At 41.1% G+C, this 13,075-nt stretch overlaps 1 protein-coding gene across 1 annotated transcript in view; it reads left to right on the top strand.

The window, feature by feature from the left end:
* Positions 1 to 336: 336 nt before the first annotated feature.
* Positions 337 to 13,075, top strand: part of LOC126475005 (39S ribosomal protein L52, mitochondrial) — a 43,794-nt gene continuing 31,055 nt past the window's right edge. The window contains exons 1-2 of the mRNA XM_050102544.1: positions 337 to 466; positions 550 to 637. Of these exons, the coding sequence (XP_049958501.1) occupies positions 445 to 466; positions 550 to 637 (110 nt within the window). The 5' untranslated portion in view covers positions 337 to 444. The remainder of the gene's footprint in view (positions 467 to 549; positions 638 to 13,075) is intronic.

Below are 13,075 nucleotides of genomic sequence, written 5' to 3'. Positions count from 1 at the left end.
ACTGTGTGCCGGAACGATACTCGAATGTGGAACCTTTGCTTTACGTGGGTAAGTGCCCTACCGATTATTGGGCTGTCCAAGCACGACTCATGACTTGCCCTCACCGTTCCATTTCCGTCAGTACCTATTTTCAAACTTCACAGTAGTTCTCCTGCGAAACGTGCGGGACTACCGGTCCTGCAGAGTAAAACCTCATTCTGAAACAATCCTATAGCCTGTGGCTAAGCCATTTCTCCGCAATGTCCAGAAGAGCTAGTCTGTCTCTGCACAATACTGTTTGCGCAACGCAACATTCGTTGGTATTGCGTAGACTCGGTGTAATGTCTTCGCCATAGACAATGTTTGGTTCTCAAAGACATGTAAATAAATAAACAGTTGTGAAGTAAACAAGTGTGCTTTGCTTGGTTAATGTGAACCAAGATCTTCATATCTTTTTTTAAAAAAATGTCGAAATTACTGCGTCTCGGTGGGTGCCACGAATAATTGATTCTAACTAATTACTCGTGGTACGAGTATTATTTAATGCTGTTTTTTTTAATTTTATTTTAGATAAGATCTGTGCAAGCCGAAATGCCTTAACGAAGTTGTTATTCAGTACCTCAACTGCAACTGGACTCGAACAGAAGTGGAGACGAGAGTAAGTGAAGCTGAAACATCTGTACTTTCGAATACAATCTAGTCAGACACCAATCCCGTAGCGTATTAAAGGAAATCCTTGAAAAGGACAATTGTCTTTGAACAGCTTTATAAGTACATCAGTTTAAAAATTACAGATGTATGAAAATCAAGGGCCAGCCTGACAGGACTAACGGCGTTGTGGCAGTGAGGGTGGGAGAGAAACCAGGCTAGAGGCTACGAAAGTGCAGTCATTCATTGTCCTGTGCAGTAATTGAAAAATAAGATAAATAAAGCAGTTACCTGTCACCAGCGTACAACATACATTGGTTAAGAATCTTTAGATCTTGGGATGACTGATGAGTTTGGCTCTTAGTTCGTTTTCAAGTATCCGTGAGTAAAAAAGATGATACAAGTGTCACATTGTTTTAGCACTAGTTCTCATTCTTAACAACTGCTTGCAGAGGACTATTATTGTGTAACAACATTTAGTGATAGATATCTATCAGTTCCAGATTATATTGTGACTTGGAATTTAGACATTCTGTGACATTCATCCAAACAACTGATTGCTCCTTTTTAATCTCTCTGCTATTTGTAATGATATTGTGGTTAATGAAGCTGTTAGTTAATAAGTACTTTAAGGTCAAATTCACTGTTTCACTGTCTTTCTGAAGGAATTCAAATGAATATCCAATGCATTTCTCTCTCATCATATAGAAAACATAAGTATGCCTGCACTACTGAAAACTCAAATTTCAGTAATTAATGTCAGTTTTAATGGAAATTATGATAAGTTTTGGTGCACAAGTCCATAGAGAGACCACAGATAGACTGAGTTTATGTATGCTTAGTTCCACAATGAAAGTTATTTGATATGATGAAATGTTTGAATAGGCCTACACACCACATTAAAAGTGACATGTAATTTATGTAAGTACATTGATGCTAAAGCAAGTGCAGGTTTGGATGGATGAAATTGTTTGTAGGATTGGCGACGTCTATTTGTACAACTCAATAATTGTTGCGTCATGAAAAATGTGAGGTATTATCATGAAGGAAGAAAACAAGACTTAAAATGTCAGTTACCTATGTACTAATGTGATAATTGAAACATGGCAAACAGCAATAAGTTAGGTATTTCAGTTTCTTTTCACAACATCAGAAAAAGATAGTAGAAATTTAGACTGTTTAAAATAATATCACATAGATTCTCAAAAACACAAAAATGAGACAATACAAGAGCAGTCTGGTACAGTTGGAATGGCATTGCAGAAGCGTAGAATTCCACCCGTCTGCTTTGACCCATTGTGTCATCAAGATGATGGATACACCTACTTCTGGCATATACAATATGGTAACTATAATGTCACTACATACAAATGAAATAAAAATGATACCAAAAAACTAACATAAGCAATTTCAGAATGCGGAATCACAAAATTCCCTTCGCCTATGTAGCTCAAACAAACCAATGATACCAAAACCTCACACACAAATTGAAAACCCAGAAACCCCTATGTCCACTTAGCTAATCAAAATACCAACGAAAAACTATGCACCAAAACAAATAAACCATACATAAAGCATTACAAACCAAATAACATAAAAAATATTTACTAACCAAAGCTACTGGATGAATACAACTAGGTTGCCCCCCCCACACACACTTATATATGCACACACAACCAACCCACCGACAGAAACAGAACAGAATTATCCAGACAACCCCCCCTCATTAACCAACCTCTAAACACAAAACCAACAAAGACGGGCTTTTGTTGAAGTTTCGAGAACATACCTTCACCGAAGAGTCAAGTAGTATATTGCTCCCTCCTACATATATCTCACGAAGGGACCATGAGGATAAAATCAGAGAGATTAGTGCCCACACAGAAGCATACCGACAATCCTTCTGTCCACGAACAATACGAGACTGGAATAGAAGAGAGAACTGATAGAGGTACTCAAGGTACCCTCCGCCATACACCGTCAGGTGGCTTGCGGAGTATGGATGTAGATGTAGATGTAGAAATAGTAGAAACAAACAAAAAGACAGTTCATACATTTTTAAAAAACAACCCTCAGAAAACAAAACATAATAGCTGCTGAAAGATAAAAAGCTGAACAATAACAAAACTAATCCGTAAGTAAAACAATCCCCCTGATAGCCAACCTAGCTTTCTCGGACCAGGTTCCCTGTTGGATAGGTTGCCACATATGTAGGTCCCTGGTCCGCGAATCCAGGGCTCTAGTCAACTTCATATCGTCGTCGGAAAAATATATCTAAAAACAAAGAAGACGTGACTTACCAAACGAAAGTGCTGGCAGGTTGATAGACACACAAACAAACACAAACATACACACAAAATTCTAGCTTTCGCAACCAACAGTTGCTTCATCAGGAGAGAGGGAAGGAGAGGGAAAGACAAAAGGATGTGGGTTTTAAGGGAGAGGGTAAGGAGTTATTCCAATCCCGGGAGTGGAAAGACTTACCTTAGGGGGAAAAAAGGACAGATATACACTCGCATACACACACATATCCATCCCTCGTTGCACACATGACACCTCTCAAAGTTGGCAGCCAAGCCAGACTCCTGTAAAAAACTTATCATTGTCACCATGTCATCACCCAACGCAACCCACAGTGAATAACTCACTGAGGATACAGCACACACTTTCGACAACCAGTTCACAGAATGATTACACAAGGTCAAAGTACCACACATAACACAAACATGAACATCCGTCACAAGAGCATGCCACCAAATGCTATGACATTCCATCTACAAACTCGATTCAACTCAAAAACACTGTGCCACAATGATGTCACACAACACATGTATGTCACAGTCAGAGCAGATGGGTGTATTGGGACACTTCCCTTGATCCTCTGAAACTGTAACGCACACGCATCATATATGTCCAAATATGACACTGGAGCCAAAATCATTGTTATGAGCCAAATTACTGCAGTGATAATAATAAGAGTGAAGATGGAATGCTGTTCTTTGTTTCATTTTTCTGGAAAAGGATGTTGGGCACAGTTATTAAGTTTGGAATAGGGCATAAAACATTTGTGACTAGTTAAAATTCTGTCAGACCAGGAACTGAATTATGTTTAACCTACAATGACAATCAGAGTGTTAATTTGCTAGTAGTAAAATGTGAGTGCAGATAAGGAACATTATTGGCAGAACCTTGGGGCTCAAATGAAAGTAAACTTCAGTTGCGAGGATTATTTGGAAATTAGTAGCTTAAGGGTGGAGTGGAACATTTCTACTTAATTGGGCATTTTTTAGGTTCATTTAGAACCTTATATTTATGATTATTAAATGTAGTACCAAGACAATGTAGATAACAGGGATAGTGCAGACATGCATGTGCATGTTTTTGTTCATTTTATGTTTACGCTGTCTGCCCCATTGTGTATGGTTCATGTGCCTCCACAGAGGGAATCTGTGCTCTTGTGACCACCACCTTCAGCCTATTACTGATAACCTACTCTACTATATAAAAGACATTGACCATTTCCTCTACCAACTTCCCACAGTTCCTGTACCGTTATCACATGACACATTGCAACCTCCCTCAACATAAGACCTAAGGCCAGGACTTGCTGCCTATGAACACTACCTATTCCAGTGCCTGACTGACTCCAAACCCACAGCCTCCTCCCTGGTCACCATGACCAACTATATCATCACCCACAAGTACTTCTCCTCTGGAACATCATGTACAAAGAAATCCATGGTACAGTTATGGGCACCCAAATGGCACCATTCTACACCAACATATTCATTGGCCATTTAGAGGACTCCTTCCTAGACACCCAGAATGCAAAACCCCTCACCATGTTCAGATTCACTGATGACATCGTCATGATCTGGAACCTTCGCACCTTCTCCTCCATGCACTTCACCTGGTTTTCCACAGCTCAATAAGCCATCTTTCTGAATGTTAATTTCCACCCTCAAGGATGTGTACATCAGTACCTCTGTCCACATAAAACCTACCAACTACTAATGATTCCTCTGCTTTGACAGCTGCCATGTATTATACAACACAAAGTCCTTTCCATACAGCCTAGCTACTGGTAGTGACGAGCAGTCCCTTATCAAATATGCCAGGGATCTCACTGAAGGCATCACAAACTGAAATTATCCTCCCCACCTTGTCCAGAAACAGATCTTCCACACCTTGTCTCCCCAGCCACCTGCAAGTCTGCCCCCCCCTCCCCTCCCTACCCATACCCATTGGTTGGCCACAAAGGAGCAGCTTCCTCATGACTTACAAAGGAACATTCCCATATATCAATGAATGGCCTTGATGAACCTTGATGGGTGTGTAGAGGAGGCAAATTAATGCAATGCATACTTTTTTGTTTGTGCCCAATTTCACTTCTAAGGGGTAAAGCACACTCTGAAAGTTAAATTGGCATATTAGGTGTGGAGGAAATCGCTTCAAAACCACGAAATTAAAATATAAAATAAAATAAAAATTTACATGTAATTAATCTTCTTGAAAACTATATAATTAACTGTCAGAAAATTTGCAAATTACCCAACTACCATTAATGAATTTTGCAAAATGGAAACTTTTGTTACACCATAAAGTTTTATGCCACATACATCCGTGTGTAATAAACCTGGTTTCTGTAATACCATTTCTGGAAAGTGAGTAGCACAAAATGTGCTGTCATAGTATGTGCAACATACTTAATTAAAATATCTAAAAGTGCATTATTGTTCCAATTATTTGTTATACTGTACATATTTTTATTGTATTATGTAAGTTGTTATTTTATATTTGCAACTAATGTCCTTTCTTCTACTTTTTTTAAACATTTCACGTCATGTCTATTATGTTAATTGAAAATCATACTTATCTCATTATTATGAAGCAAAATCGTTACAGTAACGATAATCAGGAAAGAAATGCTAAAACATAATGTTTTTGTACAATATGCACACGCAATGAACAACAGTTCTTCACACAGTGGACAGGTCAATAAAAAACAATGTTCATCAAGTGCTACAAATAGTGGTGGCTGATCTTCTAAATATCCTAATTTGTGCCACGCATATTTCAGTACATTGGAAAGCATCGGTGAAGATTGTTGATTGTGTATTAGTGAATGCAGATTGTTTATTTTGTTTCTCAAGTAGAGATTGACATCATAATCATGCAGCAGAACTAGATTTGAAAATCTTCTCACAAATTTCTCCCAACATCGAGAACCGTATATGTCCAACGGCTCTACCTACCCCATTGAGCCTTTTGGGATCACCAGATGAACAAGGTCCTTGTCCTCAGGTACAACACTCAGAACAGTTCTTTATCACTGACCACCCCAGGAATACAATGTTACAGGTTTTTCTCCCAAACTGAGAAAGAAAACTTCTGTCTAATATCTTTTGACATGGCCAGACATTAGTTTATGAGATTTCAATGTCACCACAAAAATATTTGGGGCTTTAGAACGACATTCTCTAATTCTCCGTCCAATCTTTATGTTAGTTTCTTTTAAAACTACAAAAAGAGGGGTCAGCAATTTGCCTGCTGCAGAGACTGTAGGCTGAATCATGTAACAGTGAGTAATTGAAGACAATGACTGCACCTTTGATTAAACTTTCTTTGCACTCTTATGGAACAAAGTATGTCCAGAGTGCAACTCCAAATACTGTTATGCTCCTTAACTTGCACTACAAATCATAAAATGACCTCTTCGAAATCATTTTTATCATTTATATAGTGTCTAGTTAAAAACATTGTTATTTTCTGAGATTCAAGCCTGTGTACCATTTAAAATGCAATAGCCATTTGGAGCTTGCCTTGAAATTATGTAACTTAACTTCCCTGCTTATCTGCAAGCCCCACTTTCGTAGGTCAATATCATGCGTAACCAGCTGATGACACATAACCTGAAGTACTTTCTTTTGAGTCATTATCAAGAACATACTTTTCCCAGCAATACAGCTGTTTCACTAACATAACTTTGTGATATTTATGCTGTGTGGATGGAAGCAGCCTTTTCCCCCTCTTTCTGTTTTTCAAAAATTCAACCGCAGATTTCTTATATTTGATATTTAATTTGCTTTCTGAAGATGGGACATTGCCTGGGTGAAGGACTCTTCATATGTTTCACAATCAGATACACAATCATTGCTATGTCATGGAGCTGTGACCCATCAAACCATAGCCCATTATCTTGTTCTATTACAGTCAAATGTCCATCTATTCTTTCACAAATGAATGCTGCAATGGTGCCTTTTGGTTCCATTTCCTGTGAATTGGCGAAACTCTCAGGGAATTCCAGGCTGTTGGAATGATCATTTAGACTTCAGAAAATTTTAACTGGGTTAATGATTGGCATCTCTCATATTTGCCAACTGATGTACTTTGCACACAGTACAAAATCTCACCTCAGTGCAGAAACAAGTTTGTTCAACACCACAGGTTCAGTGAATACTGACAAGTACAGTCAGTCTTAAGAAGAATTTGAAGAGACATCCGCGTCGATGACCATGTTCAGAAATATGTGTAATGCATAGTAATCAAAAACCGTTCCTTGAAAGAGAGGTCCTGAAGAATGCAGCGAGGTCCAGAAGTCGTGCAGTGATGTACAGTTCTGTAGTAGTATCAGGCAGCAGATGAGACTGATATGGAACTCGCAGCACTTGCTTATATAACAGGAACCACCAGTGAGCAGACACCAGCATGCACAGTTCTAGGCTGATTCGTGATGTTGTCTATGATGTTGCCAACTAGCAGTGTAGCCTTGTACCCCATGGGCTGCTAATTGGTGAACCTCGTTATTCTGCAGGCCACAAACTACAGCATCTTTGAGATGTAGCTAGTGAGGAGTTGTGCCAGAGAGGGCCGGTTCCTTGAGATGGTAACAGGCTGTGTTGCCACATGTGGCAATCCTTTATAATCTTCAACTAATGGTCTTTAGAAGCAGCTATTAATGTATGAAACTAGCTCTGAAATCACTTTCATTGTGTCGTGAAGAATTTGTCACAGCAATGGTATTTGGCAGGTAGTGTGCCGAGCAGTACATACTCAAAAGCATCGCCCTAACAGATCGGGGTTTGCTGGTGGTACATGCACTGTTTGACTGCGTGTGAGATCTTCTCTTCAACAGCCTTTGGAGATACACCATGAAGAGAACTTCACTTAAACGATTCACCCATTAGTCTCTGTAGCTGGAAAGTTGTTTACCACCCTGTACATAATTTTAAAAGAAACCGATGGAGAGTTTGTATCAAGAATTCGAGCATCTCTTTATGAAGCCCCAAAAGTTCTTGTGACTATGTCAAAATCTGGTAAGCTAACATCTGAACAAGTGAAACAGATGTCTTTCCCAGCACAGGAGAAATCCATTTACTTTGTGTGTGTGGTGTAAAAAATGTAATGGTGTAAGCATTTCTTTAGTGATTATTGTTATTGTAATGATTTTAGATCATAATAATGGGTTACTTATTATTTCAATTAAGCAAATACACATATGTGAAACAGTAAACTAAAAAAATGAAAAAAATTAATTTGCAGCATAATATACCAATTTAAACATAAACCAAAATAAGTAAAACATGTAATTAGAATACAAATGAACACTTAGATATTTTAATTTGATGTGTTACACATACTCTGATAGCACATTGTATACAACTTATTTTCCAAAAATGGTATTACAGAAACTAGCTTTATTAAACTCGAATGTAGGTGCCATGAAAGCTTCTTTAATTTTTGTTGTAGCAAAAGTTTCCATTTTGCAAAATTCAGTAATGGTGGTGGTGTAAATTTCAAAATTCCAATTTTTTTTTCAAAAATTGATTATACAGTTTTGTAGAATGTTAGTTACATTTCAGCTTTTATGTGAAACATAATTTTTATGTTTCATGGTTTCAAGACCATTCCCTCTAAACCTAATACGCCAAATTACCTTTCAGGGCGCATTTTACCACTTAAAAGTGAAACAGGGCACAAATATATATATGTATTGCATTATTTTGTCTCCTCTACACTTCTTCCAAGTTTCATCAAGATCTTTCATTGACAATAGGGAAAGTTCCCTTGTCATTATTCCACAGGACTGGAGTAACTGAATCACATTATCTCATTGTGCCCTGTGATATGCCACTGCCCCCCCCCCCCCCCCCCCCCGGCCCGCCCCCCCGCCCCATCCTATGCGATATTCTTGCCCGTCCCTATTCCACCCCTGTCCCCAACCCATCCCCATTCCACTGCTGCTCCCAACCCCTTGTCTATAGTCCTACAATAGACAAAGATGCAGGGCTTGTTCCATACATGTTCCCTCTGGACACAGGATATCTGGCGTGTGTGTCACAGCAAAGTAGTGTGGAAACCTATCATGGACGGTGCAGCAGACAATTGTATGGGCAGAACTAGTGACCCAGGTGTTTGCTTGCAGATGGCAATATGCCAGGTGGGTCAGTTCTTACGCTGAGATCTACTAACATGCACCTGGCCTTTCACATCATAGCCTGCTATTGGTTCCACATCTAGTCTGTATTGTTATTTTCACTGACCATGTCTTGTGCTTTTCTTCATGCCAGGCTCTGTATGGTGTCCAGACTCTCTCCTCCTATGTTTTTTTCGTCTTCTGGGGTCCAGCACCCAACTTCTGGGCCATGTACCCCCCTAATGTAGTGACATTTGTGCCAACAGGATGGTTTTACAACATTGTTATTCTTGTACAGAAACAAAAGTGGCGATAGAGGACGTCTTTATAAGTGTGACACTTTTATTTGTTTCATGGTGTTAATTTGTGGCCACAATAAACCCGGCATGTATGCAATGCTGGCAGGAACAGTTGTGCCTCTAGAAGAAGCAACAACAGCTGCTCAAACAGAATGCATATTTGATCTGCTCTCACACCACACTGGTGGAAGTCAGGTACCTCCAGAGGAACCTTCTCCCCTGTTACTCCCTACTCCATTTGCCAGTTTTGCCAAGTCTGCAGGAACATGGGAGAATTGCCTTCACTAGTTCTTACTGCACTGCCAGGTGTATTATCAGTCCATCTGATAAGGCCGCCAAGTTATCGTCCTTGCTGAGGCTGACAAACTTACCTTTGCAGAATTTTGTCAGTTGCTCACACAGTATTCTGGAAATTAATTCTATGTGTTGGTGGCACAGTTGCAATTTAACAAGCACCACAAGTGCCCTGGGCAGTTGTGTGCTGTCTGGATTACCAATCTGCAGGCTCTCTTGCACCAGTGTCAGTTTGAGTGTCCCCAATGTATGTCAACTCACTAATTAGGGATGTGTTTATTTGATTAGCACCAAAATCTGAGGTAAATCAGGGCATTGGTCCCGTATAACCCTTCATTAGCTGAATCTGCCCAGATTGCTTAATAACATGAAATTACAGCAGCGGCGAGGGACATGCTTTCTGACAGTTGGCAGGTGGCAAAGCTAGATAAGCATGGTAAACAGTGCTTGTTGCCCGGTGGGATTGGCTGGTTGACCTTGCCTTCCACTGAGCCACCATGTGAGGACACCATTAATGATCTGAATGCACCCTTATGTCACTGTGCTGCCTGTCTTCACCTGCTGTGAGTTCTGTAGGCCCAAGTAAATCGAGAAGTTGGGATCCCTTACTTGCAATGTTTTTTGGGCTCTTGACATTGCTCTTCTTCTGCACTCAATGGGCAAGTCAGTGGTCCTGCCCAAATTGTCATTTGGTGCATGCTTGACAGGATTGCCTGTATATTGATGCCGTGTGTGGGGTATGCCGAGAAGTCAGCCAGCTGGCATCATTTTGTGGCAGTCAGTGAGCCACAGGCTGGTTGTTAGAAGCCCCAGTATTTTCCCTGGACTTGGAGACTGTCTCTGGCACCCCACAGGCATCACCCCAGCATATTTTCCTGTCATTGGTTGTGGACGGGCAGCCAATTGAGTTACAGGTCAACATATGGGCAAAGGTCAGTCTCATTAATTTATAGATGTATGGGCTCTTGGGCTGTTTAGTGTTGCAGTGACTTCTACGTAAGTGGTATCTTATAGTAAACAACATATCTCATTGTGTTGGCAGTTTTCCATCTCAGCTCATTACAAGAAGGTGGAAAGACAGTTTATGTTATTACTGGTAAATTCACCTTTGGCACAAAATATTTCTGGGCTGGATACTTTCTGTTTTTGGGTTCCAGATCACTGACAAAGTCAGTGTAGTGTCCCGGCTGATCCTATTTCAAGGTCTGGACTCTTTACTGGTCATGTGACCACCTGTCTGAGAATAGCTTGGGTCAGGCAAAAAATTTCGTGGCCTATGTAAGTCATCAGCAATTGCATACTTTTGTCACCATCACCCGATCCCCTTCACCATCTGCGCATATCTGCAATCCTCTTAACTGGCTGTATCAAAAGGCCATGAAATTCATGTGGTCTGTGGACTGTCAGCGGGCTTTTCAGTCTCTTAGGCACTGTTTCTAACCCATTAACCCTGGCCACTGATTTGTCCCAGTACACATCAAAGATATTTCAACAGCACAATGTAACTGTTCGTAGATGGAAAAGGAGGCACTAGCTATCATTTTCAGCATATCTATTTTTTTAATTATATAGAGAAAATTTTGTATCCATCACTGACCATGAGCACATATTTTGTTATTTGACCCTGGTTCTAAACTCGTGCGGAGAACTGCACACTGTTTGCAGAGTTGGGCACTTTTTCTCAGCAATTATTGCAATGATATTTGTTACTGGTCCATCACCCAGCACACTAATGCATGTGCACTGTCGTGACTGCCAATGGGACCCAATCTGTAGTTCAGTCAACAGGAGGCTCTTGTTTCCAAATTGAATGATAACCTTGCAGCAGACATTGCTAAATCTTTTTTGACAGCACTGGAGGTTGTGGCTGCCACAGCTGCTGACACGCTTTCCCAGAAAATAAGTTAAGCAATCCAGATGGGATGGCCCAAGTGCACTCCTTTGGGAACAGATTTGACATGATGTTTGTTTCTCCTGCTACACAGTTGATTCAGTGTTGTCCAGGGGGTCATCATGCTTGCCATGGAGGAGCAAAGCTGTCGAGTCATCGTCTCTCTGGCGTTGTGTTCTCGCATACTTCTGCTGCTGCATGCATCATTGTGGAGTATGTCTTGTGTGAAGGCTGTGTCATGGCAGCACATCTGCTAGCTGTTAATTGATTATGGCAGTGAATATCTTGTATGGGCTTTTGTTGCCTGTGGGCAGAACTATGCCGCACCACCACATCAGTTTTTCCCTTGGCTAGTCCCAGAGCCTACTTTGGACAAGCTGCACGTTGCCTTTACAGGTCACTTTCTGGGAAGCATGTTGTTATTAGCAGTAAATGCATTGTCTAATTTCTTGTATGTATCCATCACCTGCCACACTGTGAGCAACTATTTGTATGTTGTTCATCATTTTTGCCATTGAGGGCTCCTCATAGACCTTAATCTCTGATGATGGTTGGCAATGTGTGTCACAGGAGTTTGGGAATTTTTACATTCACAGTTGCATCCAACATCTGGCTACTGCCCCATTACATTCAGAAGTAGAATGGTTTGTGCGAACCTTCAAGATCCAAATGCTGAAGTCCATGACTGCCTCGTCCTACAATGATGCACTGTCTCGCTTCCTAGCCTCATAGCAGGTGGCGCTGCTTAATGAGTGCAGTCTGGTATAGTGGCCTACTGTATTTCCCTCATGGGGTGCCATTTGAGCCCAGTTTTTTGCTGGCAACAGGGCTGGCTGCTGAGTGTATTGCTGGGCAGTAATGGCCGACATATTCATGGTGAATGTCGGTCGGGAGCTCCTGACCCATCATTCAAATCAGTTTCGTTTGCGACCTGTTGCTCTCTATACCAGCCTTACGATAGGGTCAGATGTGGCATTTTCCTAGTAGGACGCTTCCAAATGCTGCAGCTTCCACACCTGCTGCCGTCAACACATGCTCTCCACCAACCTACTGTCACCCACAGAATAGGGCACTTCCAGCAGTTGCTTCTGCGACTCCTGATGCTGAGCTCATAGAGATGGAAGTTGCTTCTGCGACTCCTGATGCTGAGCTCATAGAGATGGAATGCTCTGCACCAACCTACTGTCACCCACAGAATAGGGCACTTCCAGCAGTTGCTTCTGCGACTCCTGATGCTGAGCTCATAGAGATGGAACCTGTGCTGTTCTTTCCCTACTGCCTGTAAATGGGTCCTCACCCCTACTGGATCAGGTGGACCTGCTGTTATGCCAGCTTCTGAAATCTTCTGTCATTCCAGCAAAGTCAGGTCATCGGTGCCAACTTTGGTGGTCGACCCACTGCCAAGGAATCTCATGTCCTCTCTGGTTTTGCAACAAAGGTTGTGTGCAGAAATCAGGCCATTTTAGGTCCTAGTGGCCTTTTCTGGGGGATATACATAAAGAAACAGGTGAGATGGCATGAGTCTTGAGACAGAGTAATGCAGAAAGT

The sequence above is a fragment of the Schistocerca serialis genome, chromosome 4 (assembly GCF_023864345.2).
Source record: "Schistocerca serialis cubense isolate TAMUIC-IGC-003099 chromosome 4, iqSchSeri2.2, whole genome shotgun sequence".
In the NCBI taxonomy this organism is placed as follows: Eukaryota; Metazoa; Arthropoda; class Insecta; order Orthoptera; family Acrididae; genus Schistocerca; species Schistocerca serialis.
This window is presented reverse-complemented; position numbering and strand designations above follow the sequence as displayed.